Below are 20803 nucleotides of genomic sequence, written 5' to 3' on the forward strand. Positions count from 1 at the left end.
TGTACAAAATCTAATAAATTATATTTTTCAGCCAAATCATGAGTAGGATTTTAATTAAGCAATGGATGTTTCATGTGGTTCTAGAACATATACATGTATATGCACACACATAAATGTACAAATATGCATAAATAAGATATGTGCATATATATACAGTACAATAATATACAATGATAAATGCAAAAGCATAAAGTTAAACCAGAGAATAAGAATTAAATTCATGATAGAAAAATCACAACACTTTCATAGAGGCTGCTTGGGTAGAGAGTAGGGTATGGGACTTAAAACAAAATTTCTTTTTCATGTCTTTGTGTCACAATACTTTAGCATGTGATCTCAGACAACTCAATATCTACAAATCTTGCTTTTAACTATTCAACCTAAATGTTCTATAAAAATTATTGTGCATAAAACTTTAATTTCAAGGTATGGGAAAATGTATATTTTACATTTTAAGGCTAGTAGAGATTTCATGTCCATGTATCTGTGTGTGTTTATATGAATGAATTTATCTATCTTTAGGTACTGGATTCATTTTGGCAATCTTTAATATGTTTTCCTGTAACATCTGCCTAGCCCTATTTGTAATAATGAAATCTACTCATGAAGCCATTGTTCTAAAGTTCTATCCAACGGTGGTGTCTCTGGCATCTAGATATGCAATTTGGGAGCATAATGGCAGCTCTTGTGAAAGTATTATTTTTACATGGTATAAACATGGTCTGTGGTTGATACTTAGCATATAATCCAAAAATCACTCCAGGATATATCCTTATCAATTTTCACAGGTTACTCCATGTACAGTGGCTCAAGTTTTAGATTTGTATGGTAATTGACTCTTCAGACAAAATTTACCAAATGCCCAACTATGCCAGACTTTGTGCTGGGAACTGGAGAATCTGGAGAGTAGAATCAGACCCAGTTCCTGTCTTTGTAAAGCTTCCAGTCAGTATGGGGAGCAGTACGCGAGAGAGTGCCATGGGCACTCTTCAATAACTTACAAAAATGTGTACCATTGTAAATGTGGTTATGTGTTAGGAAGAAAAGATGAGGGCAATATTTAAGTAGTAAAAATAAACTGGATTTGGAGACAGATTTTAATTGCGAATGGATTAAAGAAATAAGGATATAAAATATGACTCTTCATTTTCTGGTTTTAGTAACTGGATAGATAATGGTGTCTGAGATATGAACTGCTAGAAGAATACCAAGGTTGAGGTTGGAGGTGAGCCGTGAGTGATACTTGGGTTTGGATATGTTGGATTTAAGGTGCCATTGAAACATCCAAGAGAGACTACCAAGCAGGGCAGTTATCTATATGATTCTAGCATTCAGAGGACAGTTCAGGGAAGGTGATATACATTTGGGAGTCACTGGTGTTATGAAGATAATTGAAACCTTGGGCATGTATAAAATCACTAGGAATAGTATAGACAAGGAAGTAAGAGAGATTAGCAAAACATTTTGAGAAACTGTAAATGGTTATCTATGTCAACAACAACAAATTGACGCAGGTACTAACAAAATTCAGGAGTAAGATGTATAATCTGAATATTACAACTGATAACATAAATATTATCCATTTGATAATTAATATTTATCTACCTAATGTTATTAACTTATGACAACTATGTATTCAGAGTTGGTGATTTTGATGGCATTAAAACTGAACATGTTGGCTTGCTAAAAACAGCCTGAACAGCATTGAAAACTGCTGATATTGATGTTTTCATAATTTGGACATTAACTATTAAACACATATTCACACGCTAACAGTCACACGAACATATGCACTTAGCATATGAAATGTAGAAATTGAGACTTAAAAGAGATTAGTTAATGAGGTAGGGCAGAGCATTTAATAAGTTTTTTCATTATTTGTTCTTAGACATTGCCAGCATTAATTGTGTTTTATATATCATCTCAGTTACAAAATCACTGAAACTTTTATTGAACAATAAATGTTTTAGGTCAGCTAGAGTTCAGGAAATAATAAATTAATTTTAAATTGGCTTTTTAATTAATTTGTTTGGGGAAATACCTATATGGGCAAATAATGATAATGTAGAAAGGTATCCTTTAACTAGTTTGTCCTTCTCCTAAAGGAAATGGTTTAATGGGGATGAAAAGAACATCATGATAATTAATAAATAAACATCTGCCACCATCTTGTTAAACATGCAGTAAATTAGAGGGTGGACACAGTAGTGGTCATTACCAATTACTTTCTCTTTGAACCTTTTAAATAATCATTCATCAAAAACAGGTTAAGTTGAAATGATAATGAGATGGATGGATCCAAGTATAGCTGGACACCTTCCTTTTGTTCCTGAAAAGAACCTGTGCTTGCTAAAGGACATGCTGTCAAGCTCACAAATCAAAATGCAAAGAGCTCACAGCAAAACCAGTACATCCCTGTTCCCTATGTATCTGGCACATGTAAACTTTTCTTGGAACTGCTTAGCTAAAGTGAATAAATGGCTCTTGGGCACTCACCCAGTTTTCTGTGTTCTAGATTCCATGGGGTAAGGGTTGGGGTCCACCTGCAGCATGAAATGGGGCGCCTATAGCCACAATGTCCACATTGGATGGAGTAGATACACCGGCCTTGGAGAGCTTATGCATTACAAGGGGATGGATTTTGTGAACTGGGCTCTTCTTGCTGTAAGTAAACACTATACCACTAGAGCCTTCTGGGAATATTTCTCAATCTGACTCTTTGAATACAAGACTTGCTTTGACCATTAGAAGGAGGCAGAGTTACTGGTGAGCCCAACTCTCCCTTTCTTTTCTTTTACTTCTGTCTTCACCATGAGAAGGGCATGCTTGAAACAGCTAACTGGTCACAGGAAGAGGACAATAATAATCTAATACAGAGCTATTCTAGCTAATGTGCCCCAACCAAGTCTAGAACATAATTCCCAGAATACTTGCTGATGATTGAGTGAGGCCAACCAAGACCATCAAGAACACCCAACTGAGCTGAAGAGAGATGTCTGCATCATTTCTGAGCAAAAGTATGGATACTAACCTTTAATATATAGGAACATCCCACTTCTATAGCCTCAGAGGGCCTGGAGAACTCTGGGGTTTCAACATTCTTGTTGAAAAGTTATTTTCATCCATGCTCTGGATCCCATTCTTTTCCAAACAAGTCCTTGACCCTGGCAAAAATTAACCTTTCATGGGGTGTCAGCTACTTTTAAAATTGTTGATTGACACTTCTAGCTTTGTGTTAATTTTTTTCCTAGAGTGACAGGGGTTAGCAATGAGCACTCAATTCAGTTTTCATTGTGACTGCTATTTCTCCGCCATGTCTCAGATATTTGATACATGGTACCAGCTATGCATTTGCTTCAACCACTATAGGCATCCTTGTTTACTACTGCTGAGAATTTTAGCAACTGCTCGGCCATCTTGTGCCCCTTGTCAGCCAGCAGCAAATAGTTCAGCTTTAAAATATCATCCCAGTGTCTGCTTTCTTGGGCCACTCCTAGCATAAGGTTTTCCAGGTTGGGTTCTCAAAGATGTAGATTCTGAGACAGGGATTGATGTTGAGGAGGTTTACCAGGATATTCTCTTGATATCAAGGGAAAGGAAAGGACAAACAAAGCAGGGTTGTGTCAACAAAGCAGGGTTGACATAAGGAGAAGTGGGATGGTGATGGAGGCTCAGTGGAGGTCTCGGCCAACCTTACAGGGTATTTGACACTGGAGTGACCCTTCTGAGTTCTGTGGAGCTTTTCTTCACCGATCACTTATTGAGCATGTGGAGGAAGTGACTCTCCAGCTAAAGCAACCCTGAAAGCTGAAAGTTGAAGGTTTTCTGTGGGCAGCACTTCCAGTATCTGGTGAATACCTTTATTCCTGAAGGAGGATCTTGAGTCTTCAACTACATAATTACATTAAGTAAATTATGACTATGACACATGGAAGACAGTTCAGCTTTTAAACCAAAAATTTTCACCTATTTACTTACTATTATTCTGAAGTCTTCTAATTTAAGAGAACTCTTTGTGGCAATATATTTTCCTGTGTTGATTCCCTCTACATACATAAATATCAACTTCAATTAGTTTTTTTTTTTAATGTCCCTTTTTCTAGTCAGAGAGATTGTGTAGAAGATGCCATGAGTTATCCTTAAAAAAATAAAAAGTCACTCTGCCAGCAAATACCAAGGACTCCATTTTGTTGAGTTGCTGTTGACAGGATGATAGATACCACAGTATTTATTTGTCCGACTTTCTAACCACTACTCTACTTTCTAAAAAAAGGTAGTATATCAAAAGATAATGAATACACTGTAGATATTCTACTATTACTATTTTTCCTCTACTACTTCATTTGCATACCTAAAGTTTTACAATTTTTCATGATATTTAAGGGGAAAACAGCTACAGTAAATGGACCATGTTAAATAGATTGAATTAGTCTTTCCAAAGGCCTCTATCAAAGCTGAGATTAAACTACTTTTAGATTATATTTATCTAAAAATTTATTTTATCTTCTATTAGAGTTAATTTCCAGGGGATTGTAGCTCTGCACTGATCACCACCTCTCATATGCTCTCAAAGCTCTTATTTTGAAACTGAGTATCATGTCCATGACCTATTTCTGATCCCCCTGCAAATTTGATTTTTCTAAAATTAGATTTCACATTACTGTTAATACCTGCAGATTTCAAAACTTTTACATTAGATTTGGAAATCACTCTTGGTTCTCAATAACATTTTTCAGACAGAGAGAGAGAGAGAGAGAGAAGTATTGCACTTCTCTTTCACTTCAACATCTGTGATTATCTTTCTCTAAGTTCATTTCCTTGGCAATGGGAAAATTTTCTACTCCTCGATTGGATAGTAACCAATAGTCAGTAACTATCAAAACACAGCAGAGAAAGTATTTTTCCTATCTCCCCGTTCCTTAAAAAATTGATGTGCCTTTAGAAATTACTCTAGAGATGTTTACAGAAAATTGTTAGTTTGGGGAAAAATATGCCAGATGCACATGTTGGTTGCACATTAGGGAATGGGTGGTAGGTTTGCATTCCATAGTTTTACTGCACTGTGGGAAAACCATTGTTCTAATCCAAAAAATGTGCTTCCCAGAGCCCCAAATCTGTCACAAGGATTGATTGTGTGGAAGCTGCAAAAGACAATTCAGCACAATTTTCTGGGGGATAAAACATTTTTACAAGATTCATTGGAAGGCCCAGTCTCAAGTAAATAATGCAAAGGCCCTTACATGTCAAGCTCTGCCATCACACAGCTTCCTCTGGTAAAACATTTGGTTTATCATGGACCCATTTTGACTCCTTTGAAAGAGAATTCTCTTCCTGGAAATATTACTTTTTATAGCATAAATATAGATATGATATAGATTTAACCTGTGATTAAATCTCAAGTAAAAAATAATTGAGATGTTGTTTCATAACATTAACATGTAAAAAAAAAAAAAAAAAACCCAAAAACCCTAAAGGTAAAATGTGGTTTCTTGATGTTATGGGTTGAATTGTGTTGCCCTAAAATTAATATATTGACATCTGAATCCCTAGCATCTCAGAACATAACTATATTTGGAGTCTTTAAAGAAGTAACTAAAATAAAAAGAGGTCACAAGGTGAGCCCTAATCTAATATGACCGGTGTCCTCATAAGAGGAAGAACTTTGGACTCAGACACATACAGAAGGAATGTGCATGGGCAGAGAGAAGCTGACCATCAAAAAGTGAAGTAGATGGGCTTCAGAAGAAACTGACTCGCCAACTTGATCTTGGACATCTAGCCTCCAGTACTGTGAGAAAACAACTTTATTAAACTTTTGTTTAATCCACTCAGTTCAAGGCATTTGATATGGCAGCTCTAAAAAACTAGTAACGTGAGTCTTAGATCTATTTGTTGAGAACATGCTAGCAAGAATTCGTTATACTTTCTAAGGAGAAATAGTTTGCAACACTATATTGTGTTTTCAGACTTAATAGAAACTCAGTGGTTTGTATTTATATTAGAGGATAGGGAATAAGATCTGTTTTCACGTATGTACACTCCAAATGAATGAGAAGCCACTCATTTAAATTCACATCATTTTTTCCTTGCAAAACCATCAAATGTATTTGCAAGAAGGCAAACTACAGAAAATTCAGAAGACAAATTTTCTGGACTATTGTTGTAATGGAAAAACTCAATATCCATCAAACACAACAAAAACTTGAAAAATGTAGTAGTAATATAATTCGTAGATTTATTGATTACATATGGTAAGCAATAAAAATGCAATTTGCCTACTTCATTTAAGTAACTTCCAAAATCTTTGTCATTTAATTTCCGAGTAATTTAATTTACATTATTTTGAAGAAAATTTGATATTTTTCATTTAATGTTAATAGATATATTCCATGATACTTTAATATAGGTTATTATTTTAAAAACATAATAATCATCGTATCTTTAAAAATACAGAACAAATGAGATGCCTGGGTGGCTCAGTAAGTTAACAATCAGGTAGTTAAGCCTCTGCCTTTGGCCAGGTCAAGATCTTGGGAGTCCTGGGATGGAACCAAAAGGTAGTTCCCTGCTCAGTGGGCAGTCTCCTTCTTCCTCTGGTGCACCTCCCTCTTGTGCTCTCTCTCCCTTACTCCCTCTTTCTCAAATAAATAAATAAAATCTTTAAAAAAATACAGAGCAAAGTGTTATACATAACTAATGAATCACTGAACACTACATCAAAAACTAAGGATGTACTCTATAGAGACTAACTGAACATAATAAAAAAGGAAAATTTTATATTTTCTAATAATACCATGGCTTTGATTTAATATTTTATTTTTTCCAAGTGTGTGTGTGTGTGTCTGTGTGTGTGTGTGTGTGTTAAATAAATGCCCCTGAAAAGTCAGTTCCTAAATTATGGAAAACATATATACTTAAGATGTCAATATATTTGGAAAAAAGTTACAGAAGTAATTTCGTTGCACCCCAGGTAATTTCATTTTATTTCAACAGAAATTATAGAGAAGGTATAAGAATTGTGATAAATATCAGCAGTACAGAATCTTGCCTGTGTTGTTATCCAGCATGGTGAAAAACAGAGCGATATCCATAAGTGTCATTTGACAGGAAAACAGAGCCATACTGTTTCATCTTTTCATTCCATTCAGAATAAAAGTAGATTCAAACCGATTATGAAAACATTGTATAGCTTAATAAGGAATATCCTGTTGTGACAGACATGAAGTTTCTGAACATCAAGTTTACAACAAGTTCAACAAAATGTTATCAAAATCTCTCGTCTTATTTCGTGACATCCAGGTTTCTCGGTGCCTGAGTGTGGACTATAAGTGGCCCTCTAGAGATGTTTTACTCAGTGTCACTGTAGCACCTGTTCCTTTTAATTTGCTCTTCCACAGTGAGTTGTTCAGGCTGGACCTCCACTCTGGGAAATGAAGGCTTAGCTGCACATTCACTGCTCTGTGGACCAAAACTTGGATTCCCATTAACGGGGGCTATTCCTATGGCTTCATCATGCCAGTGTTTGACATCCTTCCCCAGTTCTCTTAGATACAAACATGGCATATTTTTCATGTGGTCTACAGAATCTATGAAGTCATGTTCGAAAATATTCTCATCCTTTTTGGAAAAAGCAGTGATTTTCATGGTATTAGAAAAGAAGAAGTGTAGATTTTTGTTATTTGCATGGTTTCTTTTGATGTTTAAGATATTTTTATCAGAAGAGGTTACAGAACTTTCTTCCTTTACTATTAACCTGCCACTGAGGCCCGGTTTGGGAGCAGACTGCACGGGACTGCCCACAGTAGCTCTGTCAGCCTGTTTTCCGAGAGCCATCCCGAGTACATTCCTCGAGTATGCCTTTTCAGATTCAAATATGCCAAGTAATTTTGAGATTCTAGATGCATTTTCTAAACTTTCAATTTGATATTCATTTGCAGTATAGTTTGCTTCTCTTGACAGTGGTAATAGATTAGGAAATTCTAAAATAGATGTCTTCTGCCTGCAATTATTCAGACATGAGACGGCCACATAATTGTTGTTATTATTCTTATTCAAATTCTCCTTACGACTTTCTGGCACCACTTCACCATCAGTGTTAGTAACCTGTAAAACTTCAGCACCATCAGGTTCATTAGTTTTCTCATTTTTCTCCTTCTCAGTACTCTGCACAATCACATTATTGTTGTCATTAAGATCCATTTCACTTTTCCTTTTATACTTTGTATCTTCAGCCTCATTCAGCTTATCTTGCACATTCTTATTTCCTTCCTTCTTCTCCTCTTTTCTTGCTTCATACATTTCCATTTCTTTGATTCCTACAACATCCTCCTTCTGACATGTATGGATGGACTGCAGACACGGTTGCAGGAAAGAAATGCTATCCTGAGCTGGTCCTTTATTTTCCAGAGTTTTAACGTGTTCTATTAGTGATTGACTTTTGAATTCAACAGATGTAGTGACTGTCATTTCCGGTGGCCACTTAGGTTTACTCATTTTGAGCTCTTCCTCAAGGGGGCAGGTTTTCTTAGGCATCTCCTTGGAAGGGGGCCAAATGATTTTTAATTTTCCCCTCTCCCTGAATTTTCTCAAATCATCTCTTTGCCCTTTACTAAGACCATCGTCTAAATGTTTATGAGGATCCCCAAGTATGGCAGCATTTTCTGCACTACTTTTACACGTATTTGTTTTTTCATTAGGAGTAAAGTCTACTGAGCTGCTTTGATTTTTGCAATTCCATCGATCTTTATGTTGTTTGTGTCCAAAACCTTCATCATAATTTCCTTTAGATTTGAAAAGTTGGTTAAAGTGAGGTTTACAATATATTTGTCCATGAAGTGATGCATAATTTCCCAAACTGCCAAAAAGAAAAAAAAATGTTTAACATTCCATATATACACTGCAAATTCATAGGGAATTGTGTAATTAATTATTTCAAGAATGAGTCAGAGATTCAGTGCAGTTAACTTACTGGCAATAAGAATGTGCTTATTAATTGAACATCCTTGTTAGGTAACAGTTACTGCTAATACCCCACATGATGCATGTCTTATAGTATTTAGAATTTCATGCTAGATGTCAAGTATTGATATAATAGGTATTATAGTATAATGTATGTGTGGTTATAGAGGGTAAAAAATAATAGGACTAAATCTCTACTAACCCAGTGATTTATGTGAGGGGCTGCAATTTTCAACAAATACTGAATAGCAAATACACACACACAAATCAACCATTTAAATTTCCTCAATAACAAGATTTTGAATGAATTGGAAAGCTTGCCCATGCAATTGTTTATTTGGCCTCTTTTGGAAAGATTAACAAATAGAGTGCCAGTTAAAATTAAAGTCAGTTTAGTCAAAGGCATCATTTTTAATATCTCGGAATCTCCACATACAATCAGATAGACCAATTAGATAGTAAAATTTAAACCCATGGATAAAATTTATAAACAAATTAAGTGACAAGGTTCCCCTTCCAACCCCAAGACACAAGGAGGAAAGAATAAACTAACAGCTATAGTGGCATCTGTGTGAGTGATAGCAGAGAGAGTAAGGAGGTTGTATGAAAGACCAGCAAATATGAGACCACAAAATAGCCAGCCAGTGTTTCTGGGAAAATATCATACACCAATCAGAGAATAGTAGCTGAACAAGGAGGGATTTTACCTTCTCCATTAGCCAGTGAGTGCAAGGGCCCTGTGGTAGGAAAATATGAAGAGGATAGAGAAGTCAAACTCTCAAAGCTGACAAATTAAGATTCTCCTTTTAGGACAAGACTTTACACTGACCAAAAAAAAATGTGGGAGTGGAATCAAAATGTAATTGGATAATGATGACAGCAAAGAAAGACAAGGTCCTGACTAACAGGGGGAGAGGAATCAAGGCAGGAAAACCCAGAAATCAAAACATATATTTTTTTGGACAGTTTATGAAAACTGGAAGAGGTAGTTCTATGAAGTTTGGGAAAACCATCCTGAATTTTGCCTCTTTCTAAGATTTGGAAAAACAAATGCAATAAAAAAATAAGTAACAGGAGAGTGTTGAGGCCAAATATTATATAATGTTATTGTAAGAAAAAACAGAGTAAGGAGCTTTCATTAATATCCCCACAGACAATGAAAACATGTTAGTGAAACATGTTTTCAATATCAAAATTTTAAAAAATGGACTAAGAGACCTTAACACATGATAGAGACTTGAAAGAACAACATGAATTATAATTAGAAAACATCATAAATGTGGTGCTAGAAATAAGGGAAAAAAAGAAGTAAAAGAGAGAAAGTCAGTAATAAAAACTAAAAGAAATAAAAGAGTAAATAAAGACAAAATAAAGTATTTTAAGAAGAACTAGGGGAATAAAAAGATGAAAATTGACAATCAGAGAAAAGGAGAAGGATTTGAGAGAAAGATAAATATTAAAGATAGGCTGGGCTTAGGGTTTCTTTCTTGTTCTTTCTCCAGCTCCTTTAGGTGTAGGGTTAGGTTGTGTACCTGAGACCTTTCTTATTTCTTGAGAAAGGCTTGTACCGCTATATATATTCCTCTCAGGACTGCCTCTGTTGTGTCCCACAGATTTTGTATTTTCATTATCATTTCTTTCCATGATTTTTTTCAATTCTTCTTTAATTTCCTGGTTGACCCATTCATTCTTTAGAAGGATGCTGTTTAGTCTCCATGTATTTGGGTTCTTTCCAAACTTCCTTTTGTGGTTGAGTTCTAGCTTTAGAGCATTGTGGTCTGAAAATATGCAGGGAATGATCCCAATCTTTTGATACCGGTTGAGTCCTGATTTAGGACCGAGGATGTGATCTATTCTGGAGAATGTTCCATGTGCACTAGGGAAGAATGTGTATTCTGTTGCTTTGGGATGAAATATTCTGAATATATCTGTGATGTCCATCTGGTCCAGTGTGTCGTTTAAGGCCTTTATTTCCTTGTTGATCTTTTGCTTGGATGATCTGTCCATTTCAGTGAGGGGAGTGTTAAAGTCCCCTATTATTATTGTATTATTGTTGATGTGTTTCTTTGATTTTGTTATTAATTGGTTTATATAGTTGGCTGCTCCCACGTTGGGGGCATAGATATTTAAAATTGTTAAATCTTCTTGTTGGACAGACCCTTTGAGTATGATATAGTGTCCTTCCTCATCTCTTATTATATATAGTCTTTGGCTTAAAATCTAATTGATCTGATATAAGGATTGCCACTCCTGCTTTCTTCTGATGTCCATTAGCATGGTAAATTGTTTTCCACCCCCTCACTTTAAATCTGGAGGTGTCTTCGGGCTTAAAATGAGTTTCTTGGAGGCAACATATAGATGGGTTTTGTTTTTTTATCCATTCTGATACCCTGTGTCTTTTGACAGGGGCATTTAGCCCAGTAACATTCAGGGTAACTATTGAGAGATATGAATTTAGTGCCATTGTATTGCCTGTAAGGTGACTGTTACTGTATATGGTCTCCGTTCCTTTTCTGATCTACCACTTGTAGGCTCTCTCTTTGCTTAGAGGACCCCTTTCAATATTTCCTGTAGAGCTGGTTTGGTGTTTGCAAATTCTTTCAGTTTTTGTTTGTCCTGGAAGCTTTTAATCTCTCCTTCTATTTTCAATGATAGCCTAGCTGGATATAGTATTCTTGGCTGCATGTTTTTCTCGTTTAGTGCTCTGAAAATATCATGCCAGCTCTTTCTGGCCTGCCAGGTCTCTGTGGATAAGTCAGCTGCCAGTCTAATATTTTTACCATTGTATGTTACAGACTTCTTTTCCTGGGCTGCTTTCAGGATTTTCTCTTTGTCACTGAGACTTGTAAATTTTCTATTAGGTGACGGGGTGTGGCAGGAGAAGAGAAATCATAAAGATCAGAGCAGAAATCAATGAAATAGAAACCAAAAAACAATAGAACAAATCAACGAAACTAGGAGCTGGTTCTTTGAAAGAATTAATAAAATTGATAAACCCCTGGCCCGACTTATCAAAAAGAAAAGAGAAAGGACCCAAATAAATAAAATCATGAATGAAAGAGGAGAGATCACAACTAACACCAAAGAAATACAAACTATTATAAGAACATACTATGAGCAACTCTACGTCAATAAATTTGACAATCTGGAAGAAATGGATGCATTCCTAGAAACATATAAACTACTCAACTGACACAGGAAGAAATAGAAAGCCTGAACAGACCCATAACCAGTAAGGAGATTGAAACAGTCATCAAAAATCTCCAAACAAACAAAAGCCCAGGGCCAGACGGCTTCCCGGGGGAATTCTACTAAACATTTAAAGAACTAATTCCTATTCTCCTGAAACTGTTCCAAAAAATAGAAATGGAAGGAAAACTTCCAAACTCATTTTATGAGGCCAACATCACCTTGATCCCAAAACCAGACAAGGATCCCACCAAAAAAGAGAGCTATAGACCAATATCCTTGATGAACACAGATGCGAAAATACTCAACAAAATACTAGCCAATAGGATTCAACAGTACATTAAAAAGATTATTCACCACGACCAAGTGGGATTTATTCCAGGGCTGCAAGGTTGGTTCAACATCCGCAAATCAGTCAATGTGATACAACACATCAATAAAAGAAAGAACAAGAACCATATGATACTCTCAATAGATGCTGAAAAAGCATTTCACAAAGTACAGCATCCCTTCCTGATCAAAACTCTTCAAAGTGTAGGGATAGAGGGCACATACCTCAATATCATCAAAGCCATCTATGAAAAACCCACCGCAAATATCATTCTCAATGGAGAAAAACTGAAAGGTTTTCCTCTAAGGTCAGGAACACGGCACGGATGTCCATTATCACCACTACTATTCAACATAGTACTAGAGGTCCTAGCCTCAGCAATCAGACAACAAAAGGAAATTAAAGGCATCCAAATCAGCAAAGAAGAAGTCAAATTATCACTCTTCGCAGATGATATGATACTATATGTGGAAAACCCAAAGACTCCACTCCAAAACTGCTAGAACTTATACAGGAATTCAGTAAAGTGTCAGGATATAAAATCAATGCACAGAAATCAGTTGCATTTCTCTACACCAACAGCAAGACAGAAGAAAGAGAAATTAAGGAGTCAATCCCATTTACAATTGCACCCAAAACCATAAGATACCTAGGAATAAACCTAACCAAAGACACACAGAATCTATACTCAGAAAACTATAAAGTACTCATGAAAGAAATTGAGGAAGACACAAAGAAATGGAAAAATGTTCCATGCTCCTGGATTGGAAGAATAAATATTGTGAAAATGTCTATGCTACCTAAAGCAATCTACACATTTAATGCAATTCCTATCAAAGTACCATCCATCTTTTTCAAAGAAATGGAACAAATAATTCTCAAATTTATATGGAACCAGAAAAGACCTCGAATAGCCAAAGGGATATTGAAAAAGTAAGCCAACGTTGGTGGCATCACAATTCCAGACTTCAAGCTCTATTACAAAGCTGTCATCATCAAGACAGCATGGTACTGGCACAAAAACAGACACATAGATCAATGGAACAGAATAGAGAGCCCAGAAATAGACCCTCAACTCTATAGTCAACTCATCTTCGACAAAGCAGGAAAGAATGCCCAATGGAAAAAAGACAGCCTCTTCAATAAATGGTGCTGGGAAAATTGGACTGCCACATGCAGAAAAATGAAATTGGACCATTTCCTTACACCACACACAAAAATAGACTCAAAATGGATGAAGGACCTCAATGTGCGAAAGGAATCCATCAAAATCCTTGAGGAGAACACAGGCAGCAACCTCTTCGACCTCTGCCGCAGCAACATCTTCCTAGGAACAACGCAAAAGGCAAGGGAAGCAAGGGAAAAAATGAACTATTGGGATTTCATCAAGATCAAAAGCTTTTGCACAGCAAAGGAAACAGTTAACAAAATCAAAAGACAACTGACAGAATGGGAGAAGATATTTGCAAACGACATATCAGATAAAGGACTAGTGTCCAGAATCTATAAAGAACTTAGCAAACTCAACACCCAAAGAACAAATAATCCAATCAAGAAATGGGCAGAGGACATGAACAGACATTTCTGCAAAGAAGACGTCCAGATGGCCAACAGACACATGAAAAAGTGCTCCATATCACTCGGCATCAGGAAAATACAAATCAAAACCACAATGAGATATCACCTCACACCAGTCAGAATGGCTAAAATCAACAAGTCAGGAAATGACAGATGCTGGCGAGGATGTGGAGAATGTTGGTGGGAATGCAAGCTGGTGCAGCCACTCTGGAAAACAGCATGGAGGTTCCTCTAAATGTTGAAAATAGAACTGCCCTATGACCCAGCAATTGCACTATTGGGTATTTACCCTAAAGATACAAACGTAGTGATCCAAAGGGGCACATACACCTGAATGTTTATAGCAGCAATGTCCACAATAGCCAAACTATGGAAAGAACCTAGATGTCCATCAACAGATGAATGGATCAAGAAGATGTGGTATATATACACAATGGAATACTATGCAGCCCTCAAAAGAAATGAAATCTTGCCATTTGCGACAACATGGATGGAACTAGAGTGTATCATGCTTAGTGAAATAAGTCAAGCAGAGAAAGACAACTATCATATGATCTCCCTGATATGAGGAAGTGGTGATGCAACATGGGGGCTTAAGTGGGTAGAAGAAGAATAAATGAAACAAGATGGGATTGGGAGGGAGACAAACCATAAGTGACTCTTAATCTCACAAAACAAACTGAGGGTTGCTGGGGGGAGGGGGTTTGGGAGAAGGGGGTGGGATTATGGACATTGGGGAGGGTATGTGCTTTGGTGAGTGCTGTGAAGTGCGTAAACCTGGTGATTCACAGACCTGTACCCCTGGGGATAAAAATATATGTTTATAAAAAATAAAAAATTAATTAAAAAAAATATTAAAGATAGGCACAAAATAACCATGTAGGGATAAGAGGAGTTCCTGAAGTAGAAAATAAAACAATGAAATAGGTTTAATATTAAAAAGCTATAATTTAAGGAAAGTTTCCTGATATAAAGTGGTCTGAAACTGCATACTGATAGAGCACACTTGGCAACTAATGTTGTTGACCCACAATGACCAACATCAAGAACTATTCTAGTTAAATTAGTGGACTTTTTATTTTTTATTTTTTTGTACTTTAAATAAGAAAAAAGTTCATTTTTTATTTTTTGGACTTTAAATAAAAAGAAAAAAGTTGGGGCGCCTGGGTGGCTCAGTGGTTTGGGCTGCTGCCTTCGGCTCGGGTCATGATCTCAGGGTCCTGGGATCGAGCCCCGCATCGGGCTCTCTTCTCCGCAGGAAGCCTGCTTCCCTCTCTCTCTCTCTCTGCCTACTTGTGATCTCTGTCTGTCAAATAAATAAATTAAATCTTTAAAAAAAAAAAAAAGAAAAAAGTTCCTTTGTATTTATCTTAAAAGAAAAAAAGAGAGCATATGATTTATAAGGGAAAGAAAATTAGATTATCAGTCATTTGCAACATTTTATGCCCCCCAAAATGGAATAATGCATTTAAGATATTCAGTGAAAGTAAGTACAAGTCAAAGATTTTACTTTCAGCAAAATGGGCTTCCCATTATCAAGATCACAGGATAGACTTTTCTGAGGGAGATACTAGAAAATCAGCTTGCATAGCCAGATGGGCTACAGAAACATCTTCATATAGATTGGTGGCAAGCATTGTCTATATTGTCATCTATAAACTGATGAGATGAGGACTATGAGGGAGATGGTGTGACACATGATGGCTGTGTCATATGACACCAAAGACAGAGCACACTTTTTAAAAATATATGGGGTGTGGATGAGTGGGGAGAAAATGCCACTTTTTAAAGTTTTCATAATCAAATTAGGGATGCTGATAGTTTTGCTATTCCAAAATTTTTATTCAAACAAATATGGGTTGTTCTAATTCTGTCATCTCCTTTGTCTTTAAGGACCAGAAGTCCTGACGTGAAAGCAAGGAGACAGACGTGGAATAGAGAAGAGGCTAAAGCAAAAGCAATTTAGTTTTGAATTCAATTTGGAAATATTCCTACAAATTCATGATGTATTTTTTTGGTTATATATAAATATTTGCTAGCTCTTAACACTAAGAGAGCTTCAAAATGGTGACCCACCCAGTTGAAAAGAGCATGGAGATTATAGTCTTCAAATGCTATTTCTCATGTGAAGAAACCGGGGCTTCAGGAAATGACTGATTCCAGGTTTGGGGAAGTAAATGTACCAAATGAACATGTAACATCTTGTCCTATCAGGTAGTGAGGAAACTATCAAAGACTCGGGAAACAACACGAAGAGGCCAAGGATAGAATAATTTGAACTTCAGTAGTAATAACTGCATCCAGTTGGAGCCAGTCAAACATATGCAAATCTATGAAGTTATAAAGATACTACAAATATTTTTAAAATTGGTTACCTCTAGAGGATGATAAGGAAGCGTATGATTACATTGTTAAATAAATAACTGATACATTGGCAAACCAGATAAAGGGAAGAAGTTATGCATTTCTTCTGCCTTTTCTCTACCAAGGATACCACTAAGTAACCAAATAGTAGATGAGGGGAAGCATCTTCTGTAAAAGAACTCAAACTAATAATGAAAAAGGAAGACTAAAGTGAGAATGTCAACATTTTGCAAATGTCAATTAATGGATATGTGTTAAGCTTCAATATCTGCTATGATCACAAACCGAGAAACGAGCAGACACTGTGCTTACTCTCTTCTTGCCAACATTCCCTGTGTTCTTGCAAAACCTATCAAATCTTTACACTAGAATCTAGATTCAGCTGACAGTTTCTCAGAAATGCAAGAGAGAAAGGAGTATGTGAATGGCATGGCTAGTGTGCAACCAGCAAATCCAGACTAGAAAATTCTACAGGTCAGGTATCTTGGGCTCTTCACAAATAAATTGCAAGGAATGAAAGAAATGGACAGGAACCCTTTAAAAGACTTAAAAGAAATGTCAAAGTTTAAAAAACTGAGCAAAACTATAGTACCTATGAGAGTATATTTGGATTAAAAAAAATATAAAAATGTAAGGAAGCAACGATGAAAAAGAATACTGTTCACTCACAGAGAGGTGGTGTTTGCGTGGGGCACATAGAAGGAGCTTCTGAAACTACTAGCAATGTTTATTTCTTGAACTTGGTACAGGTTACAAAATGTTCAATTTCTAATCATTCCTTAAATCATACATTTGCTTTGTTTTTCTGTATTTGTGGCTTTTGGTACAATGATTTTTTAAAAATAGCAGTCATAAAACACTTTTGAGTCCCTACTGAAAGTCAGCCTTTACTAGGTGTTGATATGCAAACATGAACACATTTCCTACAGCTGGATAACAATTACATTAGATTGTGTTAAGAATGGGCACACCAGGGGGTGCTCTGGGAGCACACAGGAGGGACTCCTGATCCCTATATGGGGCTCAAAGCAGCCTTCTTCAAAGACATGAACTCTCAGTTGAGGTCAGAAGAATGAGTACATATTAGCTTGGTGGAGAGCTGGAGGAGAGAAACAAGAAAATTCCTACAAGGAGTGGAAATGATACATGGGACCAGCTAAATATGAGAGAGAAAGATAATGATCTTAAGGAACTGAAAGAAATGAAGTCTTCATGAAAAATAACACACAATGGGAGGAAGGGGTGTTGGGAAAGGAGCTGGGACAAGATTCTCTATTGCCTGTTAATTCGTAGTAAGATGCTAATTTGACTTTGATAGAGAAAACCAATATGTTTTAAACACAGCAGTGATCTCAGATTTGCATCTTAGAAAAATCATTTTCACTACAGCATGGACCATGGCATTGGGACAAGTTCTTGTCTGTGGTGATGGAGGTAAGAGATAGTGGAGGCAGGGAGACTAACTTGTTAGATAGACTATTGCATTAGTACAGGTGAGAGATGACATTTGGAGGATACCTGGTCTGTGGGGATGGAGAAAAGTACATTTATAGGACCTCAATTATAGTACTTGGTCATTGCTTGGACATGGGGAATGAAGAAGAGGAAGGAGTCAAAGGTAACTTCATATTTCTGTCATTGAATTAAAGTTAATGTTAATTTATTGAGAGAGTATCATATAGATCATGGGTCAAGGAAGGAATTTTGGTAGAGAGAAGATAATGGGGCATGTTGAATTTGGTATTCTTATGAGAAATGTAGTTGGAGGGATGCCTGGGTGGCTCAGTTGGTTGGATGACTGCCTTCGGCTCAGGTCATGATCCCGGAATCGCAGGATCAAATCCCACATCAGGCTCCCAGCTCCATGGGGAGTCTGCTTCTCCCTCTGACCTTCTCCTCTCTCATGCTCTCTCTCACTGTCTCTCTCTCTCAAATAAATAAATAAAATCTTTAAAAAAAAAAAGAAATGTAGTTGGAGATAAATATTAGTAATTAGGAGATAAGCATCTGATAGAGGACAGTACTAGGCGACCCATACAGATTTCAGAGTTAATCCACATGGATGATGATTAAAGTCATGGGAGGGGGGGTGCCTGGGTGGCTCATTGGGTTAGGCCGCTGCCTTCGGCTCAGGTCATGATCTCAGGGTCCTGGGATCGAGTCCCGCATCGGGCTCTCTGCTCAGCGGGGAGCCTGCTTCCTCCTCTCTATCTCTGCCTGCCTCTCTGCCTACTTGTAATCTCTCTCTGTCAAATAAATAAATAAAATCTTTAAAAAAAAAAAAAGTCATGGGAGGGGATGCAATAACCCATATTTTGATAAAGAATATTGACAGTGAGAAGAATAAATGGTCATAACAGAATTCTAAGAAACTCTGTTATGGTATTTCAATAATGGACAGAGAAAGAGTCACCCACATAGGAGTCTGAGAAGGAACACCCAGGAGGTAGGAAGAAACCATTATACTCTGGTGTGATGGAAACCAAGAAAAAACATGTTTCAGTAAGGAGTGTTTGACATTGTCAGTTAAAGCCAGGAAAGATATAGCCTGATACACATTAGATTTAGCAAAATAATGACAATTTCAGCATCTCAGGTTCTAGCCACACCAAATGCCACATTCACTAAAATTCATTTGTAACTGTGTTGATATGGTGCTTCTGTGGCACCAGAGTGTTGGGGGAGAGTGTTGGGGGAGAGTCAGGTATTTAACCTGACATTGACAATACTCTAAATTATTATTATTAGTTTTTACTTAGATGGAACATTCAGACCAAGGTAAACTCCAGCACACCACCTGAATGTGTATACACAGTTTAATGGGAATACAGTTGGGCCTGTTAGTTTACAGCCACACTTGTTTGTTTAGTTATCTGTGAAAGTTGTGTAGCAACAGAACTAGTATGGCCTATACAGTAAAAGATATTTACTGCCTGGCCCTTTATAGAAAAAGCTTGCTGACTCCTGATTTAAAATCTAGTTTTTAGGGGTGCCAGGGTGGCTCCATCTGTGGAGCATGCTAATTCTTGATCTCAGGGTCTTGAGTTCAAGTCCCACATTGGGCTTACTTAAAATAAGGTCAAAAGTAGAATCTAAACTTTAGACTAAACTAATAACTTAAAAATCCTGATCTGCACAGCATTTCTTGATTTTTCTTATCTACGTGATCTCCAGGTTTGGACAAGTCTGGATTTAATCAGGAAAGCAAAATTTCAATAGGAAAAAGTCATGGCTATTCTGAAAACACATAACAAAACCTGGCCACACTCCCCTTTATAGTTGTTTTAATGAATGACAACAAGATCTAGACACATGTCTATCTTCTAGATACATGTGTACATTGCAGATTCCTCCAAGATTTGTGCCCCAGACTACACATTTTACCTCAGCTGACTCTTGCAGTGGTGGCATCGGAAGCAGGACTTATGGAAACTCTGCTTGTCTGCTACTAGGCACTCCATTGGATAAACAGTCTTTTGACAGAGTATACATATTTCCTTGTCTTGGAGTAGCAGCTTCTAAAAATAAAAATTTGCCAAAGTTTACATGATACTATTTTCACTCACATTGTAAAACCAAAACAAAATCACAGCACATCGACTGGCCATGCAGTTAGAGTCAAACCCCAAGACGGTTGTCCTCTTCTCGGGACATAGGCCAATTATCAGATTTGGGGTTTCAGCACAATCAACAACCAAAGTTTTCATTTTTTAAGGCATTCTGGAGAGATTTTTCTACAGTACCTACACATCTTTTAAAGCTGAGGATATTGTATTTATTTAAATACTTCCTTGATGACTTCGTGTTGGCTCTGTGATCATCATTTCTGAACTTAAATACATGAGACTCGTGAATACACTGAGATGCTCCAGGTCATTTCCCCTCAGTCTAAATGGCTTTCCATTTTAGGGCGCTTTGGATTCTCATGCTTGCCTTTTACATTTTTCCTACTTCTTCCCTTGATCTGTGGCCCCAGGCTGCTATGCTCAGGTGAAAACTGGCTCCTGGGACTCACAGTGGTTCTATCTATAATCAGGTTTAGACAGTGGTTCCAAACGGACACAGAACTTTTACTTTAGTATTGTTTTGATCCTCACCACAATCCCATGAAACTAATGAACAAGATTTCATATTAGTTATATATAAGAGCATATATGCTCAGGGTTCTTTTTATAAATAAGAATGTCCTTTAGGGCTTTGATGCTTGATTTGAGCTACTAAGTGATCTCCTTTGTTTATCTGGTTCCATTAGGACACATATTTCTATATTTAACACCAGGTGTTTTTTTTTGTTTTGTTTTGTATTTTCTATATGCTTTTAGCCATCTTAACATAAACTGAGCATTTGAAATTAGACAGCTTTTCTTGATTATGCCAGAAGCA

General features: G+C 36.7%; 1 protein-coding gene across 2 annotated transcripts in view; it reads right to left on the reverse strand.

Moving 5' to 3' along the window:
- Nucleotides 1-8769: 8769 nt before the first annotated feature.
- XIRP2 (xin actin binding repeat containing 2) overlaps nt 8770-20803 on the reverse strand; it is a 77281-nt gene continuing 65247 nt past the window's right edge. Inside the window, exons 8-10 of one of the 2 annotated variants that reach the window (XR_014300605.1) lie at nt 19805-19938; nt 9666-9695; nt 8782-8854 (exon numbers count right to left, since the gene is read on the reverse strand). Coding sequence is in view for 1 of the 2 variants with exons in the window: in XM_082690940.1 (XP_082547066.1) it covers nt 19844-19938 (95 nt within the window). In the remaining variant the exon portion in view is untranslated. Of the gene's footprint in view, nt 8855-9665; nt 9696-19804; nt 19939-20803 lie in introns of both variants that reach the window. The other variant, XM_082690940.1, reaches the window with a different exon arrangement.

This window comes from Mustela nivalis (assembly GCF_964662115.1).
Source record: "Mustela nivalis genome assembly, chromosome: 11".
Lineage (NCBI taxonomy): Eukaryota > Metazoa > Chordata > Mammalia > Carnivora > Mustelidae > Mustela > Mustela nivalis.